At 39.4% G+C, this 27,458-nt stretch overlaps 1 protein-coding gene across 1 annotated transcript in view; it reads right to left on the bottom strand.

Moving 5' to 3' along the window:
- Window positions 1–925: 925 nt before the first annotated feature.
- calcr (calcitonin receptor) overlaps window positions 926–27,458 on the bottom strand; it is a 74,925-nt gene continuing 48,392 nt past the window's right edge. The window contains exons 15-22 of the mRNA XM_022214113.2: window positions 22,424–22,515; window positions 19,789–19,915; window positions 12,659–12,812; window positions 11,813–11,873; window positions 11,573–11,639; window positions 11,189–11,407; window positions 10,439–10,480; window positions 926–4,069 (exon numbers count right to left, since the gene is read on the bottom strand). Of these exons, the coding sequence (XP_022069805.2) occupies window positions 3,848–4,069; window positions 10,439–10,480; window positions 11,189–11,407; window positions 11,573–11,639; window positions 11,813–11,873; window positions 12,659–12,812; window positions 19,789–19,915; window positions 22,424–22,515 (984 nt within the window). The 3' untranslated portion in view covers window positions 926–3,847. The remainder of the gene's footprint in view (window positions 4,070–10,438; window positions 10,481–11,188; window positions 11,408–11,572; window positions 11,640–11,812; window positions 11,874–12,658; window positions 12,813–19,788; window positions 19,916–22,423; window positions 22,516–27,458) is intronic.

The following is a 27,458-nucleotide window of genomic DNA, read 5'->3' as shown; positions in this document are numbered from 1 at the left end:
TAATTTACGGCTTCCTCCTCCATCTTTCTTCTTTATTGTTCCATTGAATCAAACGAGGAAGAGCCAATAACAGGAGGTTCTATGACAATTATGGAGATTTCATCCTCATTGTGTCTTGATTATTGCAGAGCTTCTCCATCTCTGCATTCAGTACAGTTTGCATAGAATTTCATACTCTGCATTGGATATTTCCACGGGGGTATTTATCAGAGGAAGCAGCTCCATCTTCATCATATTATTATCATTATTATTTTACAGACTCAGATGAGCTGTGCATGAGGGCAGCACATCTTCTTTCGGCTGTGCCATTAGGATTCGTCAGAGCTTGAAATTGTAAATTATACAGTAGCTGCCTATGTAAAATCAGAAAACATCCACATAAGAGGAGATGTAATAGAGTGATAACAACCTCAATGCATTGCGGGAGTCTGAGCAAACATCCGTCCTGTAGACAAACTGCTGATTTTGTCCACGCGTCAAATACTGGCATGTGGTTCAAGCTGTACCTTTAGAGATCACAAAGCAAGACGCCAAATGGAGGAAGACTTCCTTTGTTTTCCCTGTGCACACATACAAAATCTCTCCACCCTGAAAAATCGACAAGAAAAGCTGTCGAAGGAGAAGCAGCTCGGTCATCAGAGAAAGCTCGAAAACAAGAATTTGGAAAAAGAACTTACTTTGGAATCCATTCTGCCATTAAATAATTGTTCTGAAAAAAACCAACAAACTCAGACATACCTTTCATCGTCAAATCATTAAGTGCTGCAAATTGTCCATTTTTTCCACTTTCATCTTTCTTCTCCCTTCACAAACACATTCCAGGGTTGTTGTTTTTTTCAGATTTATTTTTACTGAACACTAAAAGGTGTTTCATGTGTGTATTCTTGTGCTAAATGGGTTGGAGATAAAGAAAAACGCTAATCAGTTTGGCTTTAACAAAATGCAGTTTTTATCAGCTTTTGAGATGATGCCAAGTCCAAGCTGAGAGGGAGAAAGAGACAAACACAAGGCAAAATCAATGACAGGAAGGTAACAAAAATAGTCAGATTATTTCACAGTGCAAAAATCTATTATGTACACAGTGTCTGCTTGTATGTACATGGCTACCGACATATAAAATATTTAGAATCCAGGACGCACAAGACTCATAATACGTCTTACAGTGTGCACCAGATCCAAGACCAATCTCCGTAATGAAGATGAATGGTGAATTTCATACTAAAATAAATATACATTTTTTTTTTAATTTCTCATTTGTAGCATTAAAACCTTCTGCCATCATGATTGTCACTCTCTGTTCTTTTCTTAAACCTGACACACAATAAACAAACCCAAAAAAATGTCACTGATATGCGTTACTGCAACAGGTTGGTGGATTTTATTCTACGGGGAACTGCAGCAAGAATAAATGGAGCCAAGATTCACTGCATTCAGCTTATGCAGCTCACAAATGTTATTTTGCTAAACTGCACCATGGCGGCTAGTGAAGAGCTGCATCTCTGACTTCAATGATATGATCGATGCGATTGGGTTTGATGACTTTATTAATGACATTAAATTAGTCTGCAGTGGTGGGCCTTCAGATTCCTACTTGGATAAATCTCCAATATCTCTTTGCAAAGACTATATTGACCAGATTATCTGACTTTTACAGGAAGTACATGTTTACAATTTAATGATTATTCATAAGTATTACAGTTCTTACAATATGAATATGTGCATAATGTAAATATCATCATATTCTGTGTGGTTAAATGTGTAAATTCTGTCTGAGCTTCACTATAAATGTCCATAGGAAGTGTACATTTTCAACAGTTCTGTACTGTATTGTAACCCTCTAATATCTTATACAAGAGTTATCCAGCTGCAGCGCACACATGAATACCAGACATTCAGCATGTAATAACAGCAGCACTGTGTAGACAAACTGTAGTGAGTCTGACAGTAAAAATGCAACCAAGTCTCAGCAAGGATCTTAAGGTAGATTCAAAGAATGATTTCAACAAATCCCAAATATGCATTAAAGGACAAATAACAAATGCACTACTTCTGCCTCTTTGAGTAACATTTTTCAAAAACATATGGGACTTTGATGTTTTTTTAAAACTACCCAACCCTTATTAAAATCGAACTGTTTGTATAATTTGAAGACATGTTTGCAGATTTACATTAACGTGGACTAATGATTGCGTTTTTAGATTTATGCCTTCATTAGAAAATAAAGAGCCTGGTGCAGAGGAAAGTCAAAAATTGACATTCTGCATTGTTGTTGTTTGTTTTTGTGTTCTACCAGCCTTATCCTTTAAGATGCTCATGTTTCACAAAGAATTTCATTAAACTCAGAGCAGAAAGTGCCAATTTTCTGTTAAGCAGTCAAAAACCAATCACAGTGTGAGCAGCCAGAGGCTTTAATGGCTATTGGTTATACGCTCCAGCGTTATAAATGATTTGCTCCGTCTGAATTTAAATTGGAGACATCAGAGTTTAGAAACTTATCGGGCTTTTAAGTAACTTTCACAGGAAAATGCAAGCCATGGAATTTATTCATGTTCTACCAAAACTCTGACGCTACGCTCTGAACCCTTCAGACACATCAACAATGATAAGACAGTGGAGTAATATGAAGGGGTTTCTTCGTGTTTAGGACAACAAGAAGATGAATTTATATTTGATGTCGATGCAAGATGGTGAGAAAGATGTGTGAGCGTGCCTTTAAGACAATTAATTTAGTGTGTGCATACAGTTTGGATATAAACTCAATATTTCATCTTTAGGGAGCCATTCTCCTGCCCTGGATGCTCATTCATACAAAAGGCTACAAAATAAATGAATAAATACGCATGAAGAACAGAATATTATGCTTATAAAAGCAGTATAGGCATCATGAGGAGACAAAGGATGATTGAGAGTTAAATCTTTGTCAGAATCATTGGCACAGCTGACACAGTGAAACAACTCTTGTGGCTGTTTTACCTCAAAATAAGTCTTTTTTTTTTTTTGCATTTTTGCTTCTCAGTCCTGTGATCTTCGGCACAAAAATAGCAACTGCAAAAACAACAAAAGCAGTCGGGAAATGCAGCATCACAGGACGTACACTAAGCATATACTTAGGAATCGGCAAGAAACGAAACATTAATAGGAAATGAAAATAAAGTCTTCTTTAAAAAAAACATTTAAACACTGTTTTCAAATGAAACATGGTGAACATACATATTATGTACACAGTTCCAGAGCTTTAAGCACAGAGGGTCTGTTGCTGTTGGACCTCTACCATGGCACGTATGATTGGGTTGGTGAAGTTTGTGGATGTGTGTGTCTTTTGCTTCACGTGTGTTTAGCTGGACTTAGTGCACCATCATAGCTATGACTAACAAACAGTACCCTTTGGTATAGGTGAGGTAAGGAATGATTGTTTCTTCTACTTCACCTTGATAATCGTCACAGTCATTATTCACCTCACGTCCAGCCATAACCTTCATCACAGTCAGCACCGTCATCTCAAACACCGCCACGCAAACCTCCGTCCCTGCACACGCAGTTTAGCAGCTTGAGGAAATTGACACATGTCAAAAGCAGCTCTTGTCTCATACCACAAGTTCTCGACATCAAAGTTCTGAAAAAGCAGCTGCAACAGCAATGTAAAGTTAAACGTAAAAAGTGTCCACCTCGGAGCTAATCCAACTCCGTCTCCATGAGCTCTTTGTTTTTCCTGACCCGTATTATCCTTCCTGGGCTGCACTAACCAGCATTAGCCTCTGAGATTTAATCACCGGGATGTGCCAGGCTGTACATTTCCGTGGCTCTGTTGCTGTCCTTCGGTTGTTAACCCTTGCAACACTCTTTGTCCTCAAGCGTATGTGTCTCCTGATTTCAGTGCCACAAGTTCAGAGTCGTCCGTGTGGCGTCCATTCAAGTGTTCAGTGTTGCAGTCGTGATGGTACATGAAGGCGGGTACCTCAGTGATGGACGTTGCTGTGTAGGACGTGGAGCGCATTGAGCAGTGGTCCTTTCGCCTCTGACCCCACTGGGTTTTATACTGCATCCACTGTCTCTTCAGAGCAGCCTGCACCTAAACAAACACATAATAAAAGAAAGATGTTTCAGTGTCGTGATTAGCGATTGGTCACTCCATAAAACCATAGCTGTGTTTGCATTGTCCACAAACGTGCAATGCTCTATATAGTCCACTAACTGGTGAATCGACGTGATGGTGCAGTGGCTCATCTTCTCCTTTGCTTGAACAGCAGCAGTTATTAAAACACCTGCAGGAACCATAATTGAGGCTTTAGTTCCTCAGTTTAAACTTTCAGTATGTTTTACGTTGTTATGAAGTATTTGCAGCAAACTTCGGTGGGGCTAGTACTGCTTTATTTTAATGTATTTACCTTCTGTCCATGGATAATTAATATTTTTAAGAATGGTCCATAATAACATAAGGCTGTTTTCCACTGCAGGAATTTGCGAATGGTTTTATGGTGGCCTCAACCTTGTGTGTTTTCCAACCACAGAAAACCACTCATGTAGAACCTCTTCAGGGCCATTTTCAGACGAGAAAAAAGTAAAAAGTATGTGCTCCAAGGTCCACAGAGAGTAGAGTGGCACTGAAATACAGTTAAGTAGGTATTAACAGTGATTGTTTAAGTTTAGAAAAGACAAATGCTGACTGGTTAAACGTGGAGAGGACAACAAGCAGCATTGAATATCCTGATGAAGTAGTAGCTATCTCCTCTCAAACATCACCATCAACAATGCAAAATTCAGCATAAAAACTAACCAAACTTCATTACATTTGGAGTTGAGTTAACATCACGGTTGAAGCTGAATTCCTGTGAGTTACAGCTGCAGTCACCATGATGTACATGTAGATGAATAAACTGCAGCCAAACTATATAAATGAAGCTTCCTGTGAACAGATGTGTTACAGTTACTGAAAGTGCACAATGTGTGTTTATCTAAAGAAAAGCAGCAATGTGGTGACCAAATGTGGTCTAAATGTTCAGGCATTTGTTTGCACAACAGGGAAAAATTACAAAAATCCGATGCAGAACCGTGTCGCTGCGTTACATCCAAGTAGTGTCCGAAATGTGAGAACAGCTGTCTACTCTGATCCTCTAGCGAGTCTCCATGTTGGAAACACTCGTAAACAGTCCAGCCACAGATGTCTCAGTGCAAATGACATCATTTTGAGGTGTTTTTGTATTTTTTAGTTGGAGAAGGTGCACAGTAAATACATTTCTCCAATTTTTCCTCAAAAGCACCTCTTTCTGTTTGGCTTGTCTGTCCACCAAATCATTCCACCAGACACCCAAACTCATATGTAACTCAAAATGCGGTTGCAGATCAATGTGAGTGAGGCAGCGCCTATGTAAACCCCATCATGTGACAATATTATTCCAACTGACAGTGATCCTAACCGATGCATGTGTAATTGCTGCAGCACATGTGGATCACTCAAATTACAATCACATTAACAGACGCCAGTTAGGAATCTGAGGCACGTTTCTTGAAATGCAGCCAAATGTGAATCATCGCATTATATGAAGGGAAAAATATGTAATCCATATTGAGCTTTACGTTACCCATCATTGCTTGTAGCGTGTATGACATTTTTCCTTTAAAGCCGTTTGGTATCAAGTCATTTGACACATCATCATGATTTTCTTTATCCTATCTTGACTGAAACTGTGCAATATGTTAATCAGCGACAAACTAAAGTGGCTTCTTTCTCCTCACTGTTCAGCACAAATCAACTAATAAGAATATTATACAACTTCAGTAATTATACAAGCAACAGATCTTCATGCAGTCGTGATGATGTCTTGCTGCAACCATTTGACGCAGTAAACACATTAATAAGCATGTGAACCAAATCCATTCATCACAAAATCCATTACGATCCAAATGACTTACTGTAAGTAGCCCTTCATAATCCTTCTATTTAGTCCTTAATGTGATCATCAGTCATGGTGTTATATACAGAAACTTATTTCACAAAACTCAAAAAGGAGGTTGGACCGACAAAAAATATGAAATCTTATATGTCTATACATAAAAACCACAACTGATATGCTTCAGATCATCTCAGATCATAGAAATCCAAGCATCCAATACTTTCAAAAACTCCAGCTCTCCTCACTATAACAACAACAAACTTTGACTTTTCGTCCTGCAGATGCCTTCATACCTGAGAGAAGTCAATGCTCCAAAATATACACTTTACCGCACCAATCTCACATCTGTATAAATGGAAACAACTCCTCATGACTTCCTGCTGAGTTTTCAATAACTGAACAAATGCAACATCAAGGTGCACTATTCACAGCCAAATGTTAAAAACACGCACAGAAACTGGAATAATTTACTTAATTTACTGCTATATTCCTGAACTTCTAAATCAAATCAAGATCCAACAAACCTGTGTTGGGGCCTATAGCTCATTTTGCCTGGACACTGCTACAATAGCAAGTTGACGGCTGCATGAATGAATGCTTCTACTGCCAGTCATATTGAGAACTGATCTTTTAATTATTCTAAATAAGTATACATACAACCTATCTAACTCGTTACATGGTTCCTTTGCTCAAATTCTCCAAGACTATGGGGGCTGCTTGCTGTAGTTATGCTGACAACACCCACATCTATCTAGCACTTTCACCAAATTGCTATAATCCAGTACACCTGCCATGTCTGTGCTTTATAGGCACTAAACACCTGGCTGCAACCAAACTTCCCCCAATTGAATAAAGATGAGACTGAAATATTTGTTATTATAATGAGGAAGGAAGGTTTAGTGGACAAATTGTGGCGCATCAAGCTCCATCAAGATTCTTGGTGTGATCATTAACAATTAGCTAGACTTCAGAGGCAACATCAAAGCTATGATTAAGTCATCATTGTGGCCTCTTAAACACAGCCAAACGAGAAACTTGTCCAAGCAAGACAACTCATTCACTCACTGGATTCCCCACTAAGACCATGAGGAATTTGTGAACCAGTCTGCTAGATACTAACAAACATCCAAAAGAAAGATCATATTCTACAATTCTTAGATCATTTCACTGGCTTTCAGACACATATAGAGTTGAATTCAAGTCCCTTCTTATTGCCAACAAGTCTTTTAATGATTTAGGCTCAAAGTATATCAGACATATTGAGGACAAGTCTGGAAGGTCTCAGATCAGCACAGACTCATCAGCTAGAGGTGCCCAGAGTTCAAACCAAACATGGTGAAATGGCATTTAGTCATCATGCTGCCCACTGCTGGAACCAGCTGCCCTTGGAACATTTAATTTTTTTCAAATTTAATAACCAACCGAAAGACTGCTCATTTTCTCCACTGCTTTTAAACAACAAGACACTTTTCCTTATTCTAATTTTATCTTTAAATCTTCTTCTAGTCCGAATTTCAATACAGTTGTTGAATGTTTTTCTACCTCTTTGTACATTTTAACGCAAAGCACTTGCAGTTACCTTTGTCTATGAAATATCCATGTAAAAATAAACACGTCTTCCTTTTTATTTGTTTAGTCTATAAAATGTTTTTATGAATGGTGAAAAAATGGTAGGGTTAGTTTCCAGAACACAAAGTAACACCATCAAATTGCTCATTTTATCCAACCAACACTCCAAAGACTACGAAATAGAGAAAAGCAGCAAATCTTCACGTCTGAGGAACTGGAAGCAAGGAGTGTTTGGTATTTTTCCCTCATTCAAATGTTTACAGCAACAAGTTTTGAACCCGTGGAGTAAGCACGTTCTCCCAGGGCCGATGTGGGTTTTCTCCCTCAGTGCAAGCGCATGCATGTTAGGTAAACTGATGATTCTAAATTGGCTGTGAACATGAGCATAAATGGCCATCTGTCTCTCTGTCAGTCTTTACATCAATGACAGATTAGCGACCTAACCATGTGTGCACCGCCTCCCGTCTCTAATAGCACGGTAACATACATCTCTTCAGCCCTACCTCCATGTTTACTGGTTGACTGAACAAGAGTGAAGAATGCTCCTAAAAACAGAAACCAGATTCATGTTATCATTTAACTCTATAACGTCGTTCCACTGCGATCACTGCGAGTGCAGCAACACAAAAAGATCTAATGATATAAATTATGCCACTAATTGTCATAATGTGACAAAAGAGCAGCTGAGGCTTACAGTCTTCATGTAGGACATCTTGCTTGATGTCACAAATACAGCTTGAAGCCTGTTTGTCTCACTGACCCATCCAAACAACAGCGCCATTGTAGAAACAAGGCAGGCCTGTGCAGGTTGGCCTTGATATCAAAACCAGACTTGAACTCAGTCCCAGAGACCCGTGTCCTAATTAAGGCAGCATGAATTGGTCATTATGTGAGTGAAGCAAACAAACCCTTTCATTCCCTTGTGACAGTTTAGTGTTTTCGCCCTTCAAACATGCTCTACACATTGTTTCTATTCCGTAAATACATTGCATCGATTAAGATGATGCTGCTGCGTTCTGACTGCTCATGTATGAGTTAGTAGATGACTGTTTACCAGGCTGAATGCATAAAACTCCTCACCAGGCTGCCAGCAAAATGCTTCATGCAGAGTATTTAAATCTGCTTCTCTTGCAGTTTATGCATCTCTGCCCTGTTTTCCTCTCATGCAATGAAATACCTCATAACAACATCATTGTCTCTTTGGCTAACAGAACCTCACAGACCTATTTTCATGATTTTAACTTCACAAACATTACTCACAGAGAAATATCTGTGTGTAATTATCGACTTCCTCACACTGCCGTGAACTCTAACAACCTGCTAAAAATGTCCAGTTCAACTGTACAACTCGTATTTTTTGTGAACACCTCGAGCTTGAAAGCGTCTTTCACACAATGAGTCTACAGAGCCGCAAGGTCTCCACAACGCCATTAACCCCCGGATCTCAGCTTAAAATGGAAACCGATCACGTTGGTTTGGTGAATCGAGTTAAGGGTGCTCGCAGTCAAACAGCTGCAGACAGACTTAGAAAGGCTGACAGGAGAACTTGAAAGGAGAGTCAATTTCCAGCCGAGCTTGGAAACCGCACAGTCATTTATAAACTGTGTCTTACTCTTCACCTGACATGACCCTTCTGCTTTTGCTGCTGCCGCACCAGATCGGTCTCAGAGGAGACAAGAAGAGCAATGCTTTATACAACTGAACTAACGTTAAGGTACAACTATTTTACTAAAGCATTCAATGCCAAACCCCAACTTTGAGTCTGTTTTTGATATTCACGGGTCACTTGTGCTGTCAGATGCGGATGTAAGATGGCAAAGATCTGACCTGAAAAACAACATATGAAAATGTTTTACCTGATGGAGTCTGATGTCTCATACATAATGTCACAAGCAATGAGCAGTTTTACTGCTTCATGACTGAACAGCTCCCAGAGTAACATGTGCACGGTGACCTTTAGAAAAGGGCAATTGCTCTAACTACAGCAATAGTATGTCAAACAGGGCGCCAGGGTGCAATATTTTTTAAAGGAACAGATGCATATTTTGGGACTTTCTTGCCATGAGTGAGCTGAATAGATATCTGCCCATTCATATTGGCGCTGGAGAAGACAGGACATCTTAGTTTTATTTGGCTTAGAGCAAAGATTGGAAACCGCGAGCGTTTCTTTGTCCAAAGGTAATAAAATCTCCCTACGAGCTCCTCAAAAGCCGACTAATTAAACAAATACAACTTGTTGATAGCTGCCTCTTTGTCTCAGCTTACAGAGACTGGTACCAATCTGAATTGTGGCAATAAAAAGTAAGTGCATAATTCCTACAGAGTTGAACTCTTCTGCAACGTTAACCATCTGAACCCCAAGCTGTGTCGAGGCAGTTTTTGCTCGTCACATTTTTCACATCAATACAAAGTCCTGCACCTCCATGGAAACAGCACCATTACAGCTAGACATAGAAAGAAGATGACACAGCTGTAAGCCATGAATCCTAACAAATGAAAGTGGATTTTTTTTCTTTTACCATTTATTTTACCGATTTATTGAAAAAAAAATGGAATATACCTATTTTCCAAGTCCCCACAGGTGTTACCAATACTTTAAAAAAAAATTATGATTCTAGCTATTTTACTGCTTACATTTTAAATTTGATTCTGTAGTATCTGTTCTGTGTTTGCACTGTCTGCAGTTCAGCCAAAAAAAAAAAAATCATCAAATTTCTTTCATGTGACTGTTCTTCACAGCTCAGTTGTAATTTCTTAGGTGTGCCAAAAGGCGCAGAATTTAAAAACTGATGTTTGGTTAAGTTTTTGCGTTACAGATGAGTTGTTCACCGACTGTTGGAAATTTTAAAATCAGATTAGTCCTTCTGTTTTTACGATGTATAGCTCTGATAAATAGTGGAATTTTGGTGATTTTTTTAATGCTGCTCACGGTAAGGAAGCCAAAGTGCCAATATGTGTACATGCATGACCAATTTTACCTCTCCATTGAAGAAGCAGAATATTGTTGCCACCAGTAAACCCTTGAGAAAGAAAAACAAGCAAAAAGTTAGTCTTTCTTACCCTCTTTGTTTTCATCACATTAACAAGATTTAAATATAACTCTCCAGCAGTGTGACAACTTTTTTCAAGAGAGAACAAAAACAGTATTGGTGGAGCTATTGTTAAAATACCATCCAAGTGAATAAATGGACTGCCTACCTAAATATTTCATTAGCTGCCGGTCTGTGGTTTAATTAAGTGCGTAACTGGTAGTAAAACAGAGTTAATGGGGTGCCTAACTGGTTCTTTAAATGGTAATTCAACATTGAATCACATCAATCAATCACTACAGCTACAAGGTAGAAAACAGGGTTTGTGAGGGTAGAGAGAGACTTTCCATCATGCAACATTAAATATCTAAATCTGGAACCTGACGGTACTGACAAATCTGTGTTGGATTGTGAATCAATTTTGCATGCACACTGAGCTTTCAGGGCTAAAATAAAAGTATTACAAATGTTAGATTTAAAAACATTTAAAGCTCATCGATTGCAACGCTTAGTCATTATTTTTCCTTCACTACTGAAAGGATTTAGCCGGGAGGTGAGAAACGTCTCGATCCACAGAGGTACTATCCTGCTCCACTATCCTGCTTTTTCACCCATTGTTGAATTGCCTTTGAACTCGTAGCTGGCCCTTTAGTGGGGATTTTGATTAATCTCGTGGCTTGCTCTCAGCTCAGCGCCTACCTGGTAGTGCATGAGAATGTGCATGATGTATTCGTAGACTTCGCCAGCGAGCCGGTTCTCTGGCCTCCAGGGGAAAATGACAAACTGTATTCCCAGCAGGGGCACCAGAATCAGAGTGGCTCTCACTGCCTTCATGTACATGTTGGACTCAGCCCGGTGCGTGTCTCTCAACTTGGTAACCAACACTCTTATAATATTTAGCAGGAAGAAGAGGTTCACCTGCAGAAAATGAAGAAATGATTAATGAAACAAAAGAAAGAGCATTTTTCTCCCCTTATTTGCGTGTTTTGAGAATGCTGCTGTGAACATTACAAATAATAATTATATGCTTCACTTTGGGGATCCGTGTTTTTCTGTGGTAAGACAGTGGATTAGCAGACTTACAAGCAGTGCTGCCACTATAGGCCCATGGACCGCGTAGAGCAGATGGGTGTCTACGCTCATCCAACAGCTACAGAGGGAAAAAACATATCAGTCAGTGCCGTCTGCTGCCCAAAATACACACACGCATACAAAAATATGCATGTGTACGGATCTGCACGCTCTCACTCGCTGCCACACACGGCTGAGCACATATGCAAACATCTCCTGTTTATTTGCAGAAGTTTCTGGAACATTACTCACTTGTCATCAAAATACTTTCTCCTTGCCACGGCGTGGATGGATACAGGCACTAGAGGAAAGCCTTGGACAGGGAAGAAATGGCAGCCAGATGAGGTCTTGAGTGAATTTTGTGAAATTCATTCGTCATTTATGCAACAGTAAAAGCACAGTTTGCTTTGTTTGTTGGTCTTAAACCTCCTCATCAGTTAAATTGTTGCTTTGCAATTATCACTTTCTTGGAAAAGCCCAAACTTCGACATTTCCACAAACTTTCCGGTTGTAATTTTACTGCTGCACTCCGAACGCTTGGGGAATTTTCTGTCTAATTTGACATTCTGTCTGTGAAACACCCACTAGAGACTGGGCTCACATTTTTACTTTTATTACGGACATAAACAAAAGAATCCATGTTCGGTCCATTTTCAGATGCCAATGAGGCGCTGCAGCGTATCAGCCACAGATGGACCAAACTAACTGGCTTTATTTCATCCACACACACACAAACACAAAGCCTTGGCAAAGACAGGCCTCAGGGTTATCCTAACATTTTTAATGATGACCATCCATTTCGTTCCATCGCCAACTTGTTTGACAGACTGCACCCATTATTCCTTGTTTTGAACAGGGTGAAAAACAGGACAGGAGCGGTACTAAGCAACAGGAGGGCCAATAAAGCTGTCAGCATGTCCGCAATGACATACTGTACAAGGATCGGGCGGTTAAAAGTAAATTGTGTCCAATCTTGTTGAACTGCTTTTCTGGGAGTTTTCAAGCTGTGATCGAGTCCAGTGCGCACTTGCAAAAATAGCTCCTTAAAGATACACGGTATACAAGAAGACGACACAGGAAATGGGGCAGATGACTCACCCCAGCCCAGGAGGTAGTACCAGTGCAGATGCTGCTCCTCTGCAAACACTGCCACCACGATGAGCGTGTGCAGGTAGATGCCTTCGCACAGCATCCAGAAATAGTTGCAGCCCAACATATACATGTGGAAGAAGTGCAAGACCTTACAGCCAACCTGAAGACACAGCAAAAACAGGATTTTCTGTCATTTGTTTTGGATTTCTAATATTAAAAGATAGCTATTAAACCACAATTCAATTTAAACACTCCCTGACATCAACTCAGCAGGAGACAAAAAAAAAAAAAACAACAACATGTAATGGGATGTTTCAGCACTCGTTGCACAGATTCATTAGCCGCTATTATCCTTTCCACACTGAGAGGATGCTTATTCATTTACCCCCATTGGAGGTGAGCCGGGTTAGAAATGATGATTTTTCTTTGTATTCGGAGGGTATCTGATTGTGTTTGTCTCACATTGCACAAAGAAGTGGAATCACAGCCATGTTGTGAGAGTGTATATATTAGCATCTTATACTGGACTCTGCAATTTCCTATTTGTGCATCCGGTGTAGTGTGAGAACATGACAGCATGTCCCATTATGTCCCTTTGATTGAGTCGCTGATGACGACAGATGATGACTTTGATGGCATATTATTATTATGTCAATCTTGTCTAACCACAGCCTACCAAAGCTGTAATTATCAAGACACTTATGGACGCGCCATAAGTTATAATTCTCCTAATGACTCCCAGAGAACCGGGCTACACTGTAAATATACTCAAGAACTTTTCTATTAAAACGTCAACAAAAGTAAATAGTTGTGCATTTTATTGTGAGGCTTGCTGGTGATTTAGGAACTCATTTATGCATTTTATCAGATTTGTCAAGGAAATGTGTTTTTGGACTATTTTGACAGGCATCTCTGCCAATTTTATCGGCTTTGTTTTCTTCTGTTTGTCCAAACTCAGATTGCCTCTTCGTCCCTCAAGCATAAATTTGGACTAGCGGTGGATGTGGTGGTAAGATGTGACCCTAGAGAAAGGCAAAATGGCAGCAGGAGGTAAAAAAAAAAAAACTAATCAGACAATTATGCAAAATGTTCATGCTAATGTCACAAAGTGCCACCATCACTTCAATGCAACAAAGTTTCTCTTCAGTTTGTGATTACTAGTCCAAAAGCACCAAACTACAGTATACACACATTTAACTATAAATAAGTTGCTTTTCGTACATTTTATTGAATCTGCTCACTGCTGATTTAAATAGTACATTTCTAAACTTTTGGATCAAAATCAAGTTGCCAAACAGATTGTAATGTGTCTGACAAGGATACAGGAATACCAACAAATTGATTTCTTTACTTTATATATGAACAATAATATTCAATTTCCAACTCAAAGTTGCAGTGTGTTTTCACGCTGATGCTATATTTACAGAAACTTTCCTTCATATTGTACCTCCATATTTTATAACAAAAATACAAAAACAGATTGTGAATTTAACATTGAACTTGCTACTGTGAATAAGTACATTTTCAGTTTTTAAGGAAAACCTTTTACATTAAAACACTTCAAATATCGTGCTCATGTTTAATACTGTAAGCATATATTTCTAAAATGAGATGCAATTACTGAGAATTTGCAGAACAACAACATTGGTCCTGTAGTTTTCATGGATGTAGAAGTGAGGCTACAAAATGCATTTATAAGTACAGAAAATTCCAGTATTTTTATGAGATGCTTATTGTCATTTTACATTTTTTGTGGGATCATAGCTGCTGAAACATCACACCCTTTTTACATTTTTTTTTCCATAGTGCAAAAAAAGATGTACTTGGATAGCAGATCGTTTTGCAAAACTCGAGGGTTACTTGATTTATTGCTCATTATAGCTATCAAACCTACCTCTCTGAGTTACATTAGAAGATCGGTTGATTATCACTGACATTATACCAGTCATTTAATTTATGGTATCTACGTATTTAATATTCTAAGTGGAGATCAGGACACAAGAACAGGTTCAGTTCACTTTTAAAAGGTAAAACTTGCTCCTTATTGTTTAACCTCTTAGGACCTGAAGTCCACATATGTGGACATCTTTAGTTTCCCCAAAAAAAGATTTTATTGATCATCATAATGACAATAAAAATAACAATAATAAAATTTTGAATAACAGCAACAATAATAGCAACAACTACACACGTGGACAAAATTGTTGGTACCCCTCAGTTAAAGAAGGAAAAACCCACAATTCTCACTGAAATCACTTGAAACTTACAAAAGTAACAATAAATAAAAATTTATTGAAAATTAAATAATCAAAATCAGCCATCACTTTTGAATTGTTGATTAACATAATTATTTAAAAAAAAACTAATGAAATAGGGCTGGACAAAAATGATGGTACCCATAACTTAATATTTTGTTGCACAACCTTTTGAGGCAATCACTGCAATTAAACGATTTCTGTATTTGTCAATGAGCGTTCTGCAGCTGTCAACAGGTATTTTGGCCCACTCCTCATGAGCAAACAGCTCCAGTTGTCTCAGGTTTGATGGGTGTCTTCTCCAAATGGCATGTTTCAGCTCCTTCCACATATGTTCAATGGGATTCAGATCTGGGCTCATAGAAGGCCACTTTAGAATAGTCCAACGCTTTTCTCTCAGCCATTCTTGGGTGTTTTTGGCTGTGTGTTTTGGATCGTTGTCCTGTTGGAAGACCCATGACCTGCGACTGAGACCAAGCTTTCTGACACTAGGCAGCACATTTCTCTCCAGAATGCCTTGATAGTCTTCAGATTTCATCGTACCTTGCACACTTTCAAGACACCCTGTGCCAGATGCAGCAAAGCAGCCCCAAAACATTACTGAGCCTCCTCCATGTTTCACCGTAGGGACAGTGTTCTTTTCTTCGTATGCTTGGTTTTTGAGTCTATGAACATAGAGTTGATGTGCCTTACCAAAAAGCTCCAGTTTGGTCTCATCTGTCCAAAGGACATTCTCCCAGAAGCTTTGTGGCTTGTCAACATGCATTTTTGCAAATTCCAGTCTGGCTTTTTCATGAGTTTTTTTCAGCAGTGGTGTCCTCCTTGGTCGTCTCCCATGAAGTCCACTTTGGCTCAAACAACGACGAATGGTGCGATCCGACACTGATGTACCTTGGCCTTGGAGTTCACCTTTAATTTCTTTGGAGGTTGCTCTGGGCTCTTTGGATACAATTCCAACGATCCGTCTCTTCAATTTGTCATCAATTTTCCTCTTGCGGTCACGTCCAGGGAGGTTGGCTACTGTCCCGTGGGTCTTGAACTTCTGAATAATATGAGCCACTGTTGTCACAGGAACTTCAAGCTGTTTAGAGATGGTCTTATAGCCTTTACCTTTAAGATGTTTGTCTATAATTTTTTTTTGGGATGTCCTGGGACAATTCTCTCCTTCGCTTTCTGTTGTCCATGTTCAGTGTGGTACACACCTTTTCACCAAACAGCAGGGTGACTACTTGTCTCCCTTTAAATAGGCAGACTGACTGATTATGAGTTTGGAAACACCTGTGATGTCAATTAAATGACACACCTGAGTTAATCATGTCACTCTGGTCAAATAGTTTTCAATCTTTTATAGAGGTACCATCATTTTTGTCCAGGCCTGTTTCATTAGTTTGTTTTTTTAAAATAATTATGTTAATCAACAATTCAAAAGTAATGGCTGTTTTTGATTATTTAATTTTCAATAAATTTTTATTTATTGTTACTTTTGTGAGTTTCAAGTGATTTCAGTGAGAATTGTGGGTTTTTCCTTCTTTAACTGAGGGGTACCAACAATTTTGTCCACGTGTGTATATAAATGTATACATATAAGGTAAATATAAAAATATAAACAATCACATATTAGATTTCATCCATTTATTATGTTTATTGGTTACTCCTTATCCGAAATAACTAGAAGAAATCTAAAACGCAAGCCCAACCAAAGCTCAGGTCTGAAGAGGTTAAAAGAAACATCCTGAATTCACTGGTTTCCCTCAACATAAACATAGATTTTTAATATTCACATTGGGGTTTCTGGTTCACAGTCTTGAGTTAAATGAGCATGCGTGCAGCCACAGAGATGCTGGCATCGCTAGAAACTGCTCCTCTCAGGGGTCTTCTTAGTTCCAAACATGCTGCAGTCATTCACCTCTAAACATTAAACCATATGTCTCACTTTCCTACATTTTCCTTTCCGCTGGAGGAAGTGTAACAGACGCCGGCTTGTATCGGTACCTGAGAGTTAGATCACGTACGTTTCCTTCATTCAGGACTGATGTAAACCAAAGTTTGTCTTACCAACAACATTCTGGTGAACAAATCAAGCTGCTATAGATCATGTAGATGTTTCTCATGTTTTCAGCCTCCTCCCTGGTTTGACATAAGCTTTGGGGATTCACTCCCCCACAGTGCTGGCGGGCCAAACCAGACTATCACCACACCAGAGAGCATAAAAAGGGCTTGTTTTGTTAACGAGAGCAAATCGCAACTACTATCCACCATTCCTAAATCAGCAGCACTGAAAACAGCCCTGTAAGTCTCACTTTGGCAGCGGTAAATTTCAAAATGTTTCCCAGCAGACATGCATGAATCCCGACCAGTGACGCTTATGATTTCTTTTTTTTTTTTTTCTGCTTCCTCTCAAGAAACAGAGCCACGGTAACTAATTTTATTTTTGACAAACTGCAGCAAGTTAGCACAACTTGACTGTGCTACATCAGAGAGTAACAGACTCAACACAAACCTGCTTGATAAATGACGGGGAAGTTTGAAAGTGAGCCACTGCACAAAGATATATAGGTTTCCTCACATTGACAATGATGGTTGTTATTCCTGTCTGCTTCTTGGATACATTTAGCTCAGCAGGAGCCTGACAGATCTGGTGGATGCAAATGAAGACGCAGCAGGACGCAAGAATCAAACCCAAACCCAGCTGATGCATCTGCTGTGTCCTCAGTGTTTCCACTACTTTGTCACGCAGGAGACGCTCCAGCTGAGAGCAGGCTGAGGCTGATGGGATTGTGTGAAATAAGCGCCAACTTCCACAATCCTATCTGCTGTCTTTGTTGCTCTTGTGAGGCACTTTGATCATCTGAAGCTCTTTTTCTTTTCAGTAGCTCAATTTTTATGCATTTGCATAGCGGACAGATGCGCATTTATTTTTTAAATGTGTTGTTTAAGCAATATTTTGTCCAGTTTTATTAATGCTGAGAGGCTGAATGCGTTTAATTTTATTTGGGTCTACATAAAAGCAAAGAAGACGTGATCCTTTTTTGGAGTTTGAGACGTTCTGCAAAAACAACTTTTAAGAAGGAGCAAGCACCGAGTTTAAGGCTTTCATTATTTTTATTTCCAAAAAGGAGGAACACACAAATTTATGTTCAGTCCTGATAGTGAGACATTCCTACAAGACAGATTTACTACTTCTACCTAAGAAGACCTCAGGGTTTAAAAGAATTCACATAAGGCATTCAGTGTGGCTGCAAAACGCTAACAGGAGAATGTGGAAGAGAGCAAAAATTGTCTGTTGATGGTGTGACCCCAGCAAGACATGGCACAGTGAGATGAAATATGACTGAGGACACAGTTAAAAGTCTGTTATACCAACTTTTAAATATAGCGCACACTTATTTAAATCTTGCTTCCACACATTGCAAACTTCTTATTCCTTGCATTTTTATTAGGTTTAGCATAAATTATTTGTATCTAATTTCAAGGCAGTGCAGCTAACCTTCCCCTCACACTGTATTCTGCTACATGGCTTTTTTTTTTTTGGCACGCGACATTAACATTGGGCTTTAGTAATGCCAATTGTGTCAGTCGAATGCCACTGTGATCCACATGGAAACATCTAGAGAAATACTTCAAACTTGATACAGACACCCATATCCTCTTTAAGAGAACTCTAATAACTACAGTCATACTATATATCGTTGATCTTATTTAAAGGAGCAATATAGCAGACTTTGAATGTAAATATAGCTGTAAAAAATTATCTGCTATGTGAAGATATCGTGGAATAATAGCTTCCCTAGCAGAAAATGAAGTCACACTTCCTCTGTGTATGTTGTAAATCTTCTTTGTTCTGTAAGTAAGTGTATGCGAGTCCCTTCCTTTGAAACCGTTGGATCAGTTGCCATATAGACTGAGAGCGAACTCCCATACCGCATCTAAATCCAAAAGAGCAGTTCAGCCAAAAACAAAGAACGTAAAAGCTAATTTATGTGCCCTCGTTTGGTTTCAGCTCAGAGTCTCCACCATTGTATTTTGAGTCTCTCCTGCTACTACTCCTCCAATTGTATCTGTTGTGCTCCAGTCATTATGTGTCTGTTTCCACTCACAGGTCTGCTCCAGTCTGACAGTACATGGAAACAGATGCACTTGAGGTTAGAAAAATATACAACCAGAGAGAAAAGATATTTCAAGTGAAGACAACATTGCTTAAGTTGACATCGTCTTGATTTGGCCATTTAGTGTATTTTACAATGCTAGCATGTGCTAATGGTTGTGGCTGCATTCTTCTTCATTGGCTCTCGTGTATACAACCTTTCTGATTCTAAATTAAAATGAAAGTCTGGAGGAGGTGTTGCTCACATGCCTGTTCGTTTTGGTCTTAATGTTGCAAACTGAACAGTAAATATTAACATATCTGCAAAACTAGCAAATGTTTGCACATTAACGTGCTAAGCAAACATGAACAAAGTCAACAATATAAATGTTTAGGATGTTCACATTTTTATCGTGATAGTATGCTAGGATGCCAACATCAGCACTTAGCCAGTCTTGGATCTGGGTAACTTTCATTCATATAGTTTTAATGTCATATTAATGCTAATGTTCTGTTAAACTGGTTCACTATCAATGTGCAATTTGGTCAACAAAAGCCTGTTTAAAATCTAATAAGTAACTCAATGCTTTGGATCTATGCTAGCCTTAAAAAAACAGCAAGATGTAGGAACTGTGTAGTTCATTCTGCACATTTAAATGTTGATTGCAAGTCTTACGATCATTGTATTAATGAACAATGTTATTCCACATAACAGATATTTCCTGTAATTGTACAGGCCTACGCCACAGACTCTTATTTCTCATTGGAGGTAAACATTCCACATCGGATCTACTCACTGGGTTCCTGGCCACCAGGTGGGGATTGTTGACCACACCTACGAGGTAGATGATGGTGAGGGCAGAGTTGAGCACGTAGGAGCAGAAGAGGTTCTTGTGGAGCGTGATCCTTTGGCAGCTCAGGCTCCTGTGTGCCATGATTGATTTTGTAACATGCTGACATTGCAGGACATGATGTGATAATTCAAAACAAAAAAAAAAAACACCTACAAATATACAATAAATACTCTAATGACACATCAAAATAAAGCGCTAAAGAAGACATGAGAAACAGTAACTAATGACTGGCAGGCAAATATACCAATGAGGCTGTCAGACGTTGCTAAAATTATGTAAAATATCAAATAATTGAGATTCATTCATATCAGACTACTTTTTTTTCTGGTTGCTAAAAAAACTCCCCAGGATCAACAAGCTGGATTGCCTCTAAATGGTTGTACTGTACACGTTAGAAGTGCTGTTAAATAATGCATAATGGATCCCAAGGGTGCTTTCTCATTAGCTTGGCTGGCCACTCAGAATTAATAGCATAATAAAATGCATGGCTGGCAAAGTGAACGCAACTGTTAGAATCAGAATGGAAACAAGTCATTCATATTAGCACCATTATTGACAATAATGGTTAAATAACGTTTTAATTTCACAGTAGCAATCAAACTGACTGCAGCTCAGGGAGGGTTTGAAGCTGAGTGTAACCATGGAGCAAATAGACTTTTACAGAATATAGCCTCCTATAAATATGCCCGCTACATTTAAAGAGGTTATATTCATATACCGCTCGTGGTCTGTTTTATCTTTGGTGAGTCATAAACCCTCCTGAGACCGATGAAAACAGGAAGAGCACTAAATTTCCTCAAGCCGGGATAAAATATCACAACTTCACTGTCTCACTCAGAGGCTATGGTTTCTTCAAACAGACATCTAGACATAAAAGGAGCGGCAGGAGCTGATGAATGCTTATAAACTGTGAGTTTTTATCTAGAAGGAGCTGTCAAAACACAGACTGAGTCCTTATGGCAACGTTGTTTGAGCCGTCATGGAGTCCTAATGTCTTTGGATCACACTTCCAACCTTCCTCTATTTTTCCACAGCAAACTGGAGTATTTTTATCTCGGAATCCTGACAGTGTTGATGCACAGTTGTAAATAACAGAGCAGTGCAGCGATACACCATCACATACCACTGTAAAGCTTCACATCTGGATCCTGTAATGAAAAATCAAGCCTCCAGTATGTTAAGTGTTTTGACTATAAATACACTAAGTTATGGTTTAAAAGAAAACAGAAATGATCTTCTGAGCCAATATCTTTTTATTTATTGCAACATTAATTTGTGAGGATTTTAATCATGATGAATTGTGAGTGGTGTATTAAACTGCTGTGGAGCCGAGTTAAGAGTCTGACTCTCAGCGGGGCGCAAGATTTTTGTGATTTTGCACCTGCCCCAAACATGGCCTTCAGATTTATGAGTGTGTATAAAACTCTGCAGAGCGCTGATGGCTTCTTACAAGATCTGTTCTGGATAACAGCTGTGTTTAGGAGGTCAGAAACCTTCGGCACGTCAAAATTTATAACCGCAGAAATCGCCAGCTACAGAGCCAACAAAGCAGCATTTCTAAATATTGTTATAGAGCATTTATTTTCTCTCCTATGCTACATGTCCAGGGTTTTTCACAGATGCCTGCTTCAGTCAAACTACTATAAAAACATTATTGTGCCATTAAAAGTAATGCTCATTAAGTTCCATTCTTCCTAAAAGATAAACTTACAGTTAAAGTTATAACGACATGCAGACTTCTCCACAGTCTGCTAACTTTTCTCAGGCCTCATCATTTCTAAATTATACATACATTAACTGAATATTATACCTCCCTTTTGCCTTATCCACTTGGTAATTCTGAACTCTTATCTAATTGAATTTCAACAGAAGTATCTCACTTAATTGTTCTCTCTTTCCCTCTGGGATTGAGCAGTACATTGGGATGAACATCCATAATGAGCAATGCACTCAGGTGCACACGTTTCTAATAAGAGCAGAGCACCAACGCATTCATTGGACATCACAGCTCTTCAATCTGGAATCCTAAATATCCATGAAATAAATGTGCTTCACATGGAAGCCAAGTTGGCATGAAATTAGCTACGTTGCGTATAAATTACATCCAGCGAAGCAGCAGACCTATTTTCAGGTCGATAGCTTGCAATAATTTGTGACAGTGAAGATATTAATAATTTTCTTGTTACAGTCTTTAGTGTTAATTTAATACTCTCGCTATCTTTCACCAGTGGAGCTCTTTAACACTAAACATTCATCTCAGTGAACAAACAGTTAACACTGAAAACTCTTGCGTGGCTCTGATTTATGAAGTTTACTCTGCTAGTTTGGGCAGAAGCAGAGGGAGGATTTTGCTGACTCTAAATAATACAGAGACTAGAATAGTGCTCATGATGAGTAAGCCTGACACCATCTGTGTGCCTGTCAGATGCACTTTTGATAGTGAAGATGGCTGTGCCCGAAAGGACTACCAGCGATTAATCATCATTGCATCATCAAATCAGTATCTGCAGCTGCAGCTACATTTTCAGACTGTTAAAACTGTATATGCAGGGCAGGAACATCATAGTGAATTCATTACCTGAAGTAGAAGAAGATGGCCAGAGAAATCAGCAGGGAAGCGATGGATAGAGCATGACCCACAATAGCCATGTAAAATAGGATGTATGCTGACTGGAAAAGAAACACAAACAAGATTTTAGGCATATGCTGTACTGGGACCATGGAAAAAGTGCCTAGAAAGTGAATTTCGTTCCACTCACGTGGATCTACATGAACTCTGCTTTATAAGATACATCTATTGCTAATTAGTACCCAAAAAAAGTTTCTACTCACCGTTTCCAGTCATTTTTTAATAATTAGCGTTTTTGTGTCGGTCTTTTTTTTTTTACTATGGTGTAGTGATATTTACACGGGCGGACTAGGATTTGCAGTGCCTGCAGCGGTTTTTGGTCACGTGGACCAATAGGAGCAGAGTCCTGTTGCCGTGGTATCAGATAAACACACAACATGGCGTCCACTGTATCTAGCACAGATACCAGCGAAGATGACAAAAAGACAGACAAGGAAACCGCCTTCAAAAGTTACTAAAAAAGGATCGAAACGATGCTATATGCATCTCACAGATGTCCAGGGTGAAGACGTGCAGGACTTTACACGGAAACGGTGGGAAACTTACGGAACCTGCGTTAGACAGTGGCTTTCTCTGCAGGGTGTGTAAGGACCTTGCTGAAAATTATAAACCTTGCGTCGATGTTGATTTTGACAATGTTCCCGAGGACGCTGGTTTCCATAAGACATGCTACATGCGATTTACTTGTAAAAGGCGTTTGAGTTTGGCCGAGAAAAAAACGTGAAACGACAGAAGGACAACTTTCACAAGCTGAGACATTGACTGCAGGTAAGCCATACACACTCCTTTTGTTGTGAATAATAATGGCGGGTGGGGGAGGGGGACTTCTGGTCAGATCACAGATGAAGTTAACACTTACAATGTAAATTCTGGGCTGCAACTGTGATGTATTGGTCATTTGTTTAAGACAGATGTACAAATAGAGACCAAGTCTGGGGTCATTTGATGAAGTCAATTGACATATTAAATTGTGTTACATTGAGCAAAAAGTTTAGTTTGAGACTGATAAGAGTGGAATGCAAGGCTTTCAGGTCAACAGGTCACTACTGCCAGCCCAGGCCAGATTTATGGCTGTGCAAGAGAGAGAGGTCTTGTGTGCTCATCATGGCAAAACAAACCTCTTGTCACTGTTATTTATCCCCCCCTCCCACACACACACACACACTTAGCATTGATTTTGTCTATATATTTTATTAAAGGCCGGTTGCAGAAGGCTGCTGAGCTGAAGGAGGACACCAGCGTGCTTTTGCACATTAAAGAAAAAGACTGTGACCCTGGAGGTGTGGTACCAAAGGACCTGTTACGCACAGTACACAGTTTTTGTTAAGGCGTATGGAAACAAGTACTGCAACCCCAGATGAAGCGTGAGTTATTACAATGCATTAACATTTTATTACACATTGTACATTTCAAAATGAGGCATTGACAAACAACATAGTCTTTAGTTTGTTTAAAAAAACAAAAAAAACCCATTTGATAATTTTATTCAGGAAAAATTGGCGGAATAGACAAGCTTAGATAATCTTGATTGGATGATTATGTAAATATGGCATGGCTGCAACAGTTTACACATGGTGTGTGTGTGTGTGTGTGTGTGTGTGTGTGTGTGTGTGTGTGTGTGTGTGTGTGTGTGTGTGTGTGTGTGTGTGTGTGTGTGTGTGTGTGTGTGTGTGTGTGTGTGTGTGTGTGTGTGTGTGTGTGTCAGAACTTAAACACCATTCACTGACAGCTACAATTCCTCCTGTGAGACTGTCATCTGTCAAAGGATTATAGTTGACCAGGAAGTGCTGCGAATGGACAAGCTACGAAAGACATTCGTGGACATAGTGAAGAATCAAGAGGGTCTTGATGCTTCAGAATACAGGTAACAGAAATATCATGTGTCTCTCTCACGGTTCTTGTAAACAAAAAAAGTAAATACTACAAGGTTAATTGTTATTGACTTATTCTCACAAAAAAGGGTATGCGCGTATGTTTATGTAAACACACACGTGCATGCGCACACATATACTCATCTTTCCCCATATTTTTTGGGTTTCAGGCAGGATCTACTGAAGAGGCGGCTGACACGTGACTTCCCGCAGCTCACTTTCCACTGCCCTGCCAAGAGAAACATCAGTGAACTTGTTTTTGTTGAGACACTGTCAGCTGATAGACTATTACAAAAGATACCTCCACAGTCAAGTACATCTACTGAGTCCACTGAGGTAAGCCAAGCTGAAAGCCAAACTGAAAGTGACAGGGAACACATGGCTAGCACAACATCTGGACAGAATACTACTGATGTCACAAGGACACTGTACAGTGCAGGCTTGATCTTAAAGAGGGTTCTCAGTGACTCTCCTGGTATGACATGCCCCTGGCCTCCCACCGCTGACAATTTAAATGTGTCTGATGCTCAATCTGTTGTGCCAGAAGGACTATATAATCTAATTGCATGGATTATAGGGGCATCAGAAGAGGCAACAGGAGTGGGCTATGTTGATATTACCGATGATGTTAGGCTAAAAGTTCTGTTTGTCAAGACATTGTTTACCTTGCATCTAAATGTCAAAAGCAGACACCAAAGTCATTGTGCCTTGGGCTAACTGTACGCCATTTAACAGGATCATCTAATCTTGTCATTGCTGAGTAGACTAGGACATTGTGCTTCATGGAACACAGTACTCAGTCTAGACACTAGCCAAGCTGAACTACAACTGCTAGAGAATAGAGACAAAATCCCAAAGGGTTTCTCAAGAAGGTGCCTACAATACTGGTGTGGGACAACATTGATTTTGGGGAGGAGACACTGTCTGCTGGTGGAACCACTCACCATACAAATGGCATTATGCTCCAAAGTTCTGTCACTGAAACTGAGTCAGGATCAGACAGACCGCTGCTACAGAAGGCAGTTTACACATTCAAAGCACCTCCTAGCATCCCTGTAGAACACTACCAACAGTCTAAAAGACAAGGGCCACAGAGCTTGTCTCACAAGGAAAGTGTTCCATTGCAGACAGAAACATACAGGTTGAATACTGTGTCGGCTGCCAAAACTGAACTGGCATATGTTTTATTGAAGTATGTAGATGCTGAAGCATGCACAGTGCCAAGCTGGACAGGTTTCCATACAATGCTTCAATGTAATGCGACTTTGCAAAAGTCAGCATTGTATTATCTTCCAGTCATTGAGGCTTCACCGACAGAGATGTCAACTGTTAACACAATTCTGAAGAGAAGTGTTGCAGTTGCTGATCAGCTAGAACTGGACCAGGTAGTATTAGTTTTTGACCAAGCTATATATGCTAAAGCTCAACAAATCCGCTGGAAAAATGACGATTTCATGAAGCGGCTAGTGATTCGACTAGGTGAATTTCATACATGCATGTCTTTCCTAGGTATTTTAGGAAAAAGGTTTGTTGATGCAGGATTGCAAGATATACTCATTGAGTCAGAAGTTGTTGCCTCAGGATCCATCAATGGGGTGATCAGTGGTCATCAGTACAACCGCAGCATGAGGGCACACAAACTTATGCATGAGTCTGCAACGTATTTGTATGTGTATTAATCTATATTTTCATATTCAGAGACACCGTCATATTTGAATAAATGTTTTATACCCTACTTGTGAATGACTGACCTTTTGTGTATTTATTTTTTTGTCTTATTCCATTTTTGCCATTCTTCCGATTTAGGAGGGTGTGGTAGCAATTCAGTTGATTTTCAGCCATTTATGGCCATGGTGTGCATTTTTTATTTGTATCTTTCATTACACAGTAGGTTGTGATTTTTTAATATGTGCATAAGCTTTTAGCTAAATGTACTATATATTTCATTGTTCTGGGTGAAAATCACTTAAGTTGAAGCGTTTTTTTCAAGAAATTAGCTACATTTCTCACTCTGAATTCACCTATGTGTACACTAAGGCACCAGTACTTGTTTCAAATGTTTGGTAGATGCGTTTATGACATGTGATAAAGATTTTGTGTTGCCAAAATTAACATAGCACTTAAAACAAGCAAAAACAGCAGCACCAGATTTTCGTTTTTTGGGTATTCTCATAAAGATACATTTCTGGCTGGTGACAAAGTTCGGACAAATATTCTGAGTAGAACTTTTAACCCAGAGTCTAGAAGGGTATTGTCTATGAAAAATGCATTGAACAGGTAGATCCAGCGTAGTGGAGCGAAATTCACTTTCTAGGCACTTTTTCCATGGTCCCAATACAGCCTAAATGGAAGTTCTGTAAGTTTCCCACCGTTTCTGTGTAAAGTCCTGCACGTCTTCGCCCTGGACATCTGTGAGATGCATATAGCATTGTTTCGATCCTTTTTTAGTAACTTTTGAAGGCGGTTTCCTTGTCTCTCTTTTCTTTTCGTCATCTTCGCTGGTATCTGTGCTAGATACAGTGGACACCATGTGTGTTTATCTGATACCACAGCAACAGGACTCGGCTCCTATTGGTCCACGTGACCAAAAACCGCTGCACGCACTGCAAATCCTAGTCCGCCTGTGTAAATATCACTACACCACAGTAAAAAAAAGACCGACACAAAAACGCTAATCATTAAAAGATGACTGGAAACGGTGAGTAGAAACTTTTTTGGGTACCAATTAGCAATAGATATATTTTATAAAGCAGAGTTCATGTAGATCCACTTGAGTGGAACGAACCAACACAATCTCGTTCAGCCAATACAGCCGAGCAACGTGTGGCATTACTACAAGCAAAAGCTCACAATGAATGTGACTGAAATAAATTACATGTGCAGTATTTCACTAGCAAGGACCACACCATTGATTCAAAACTTGTTTATTGGATGCAAATTATTGTTCTGTTGGTGATGACTGAGTTGAGCTGATATGGTGTGGGGGGGGAAAGCTCAGTCGGAGATCAGCAGCAGCTCCCAGGCCAGTGGACCAAAAGCCTCCCATAAGAAAGAAAAGAGTGGATGTAACTTAAGTCTCGAGGATTGGAGCGGATGAGAAGTGGATACACTCG

This window comes from Acanthochromis polyacanthus, chromosome 11, assembly GCF_021347895.1.
Source record: "Acanthochromis polyacanthus isolate Apoly-LR-REF ecotype Palm Island chromosome 11, KAUST_Apoly_ChrSc, whole genome shotgun sequence".
In the NCBI taxonomy this organism is placed as follows: domain Eukaryota; kingdom Metazoa; phylum Chordata; class Actinopteri; family Pomacentridae; genus Acanthochromis; species Acanthochromis polyacanthus.
Note: the sequence above shows the minus strand (reverse complement) of the source record. Positions and strands in the feature narration are given on the sequence as shown.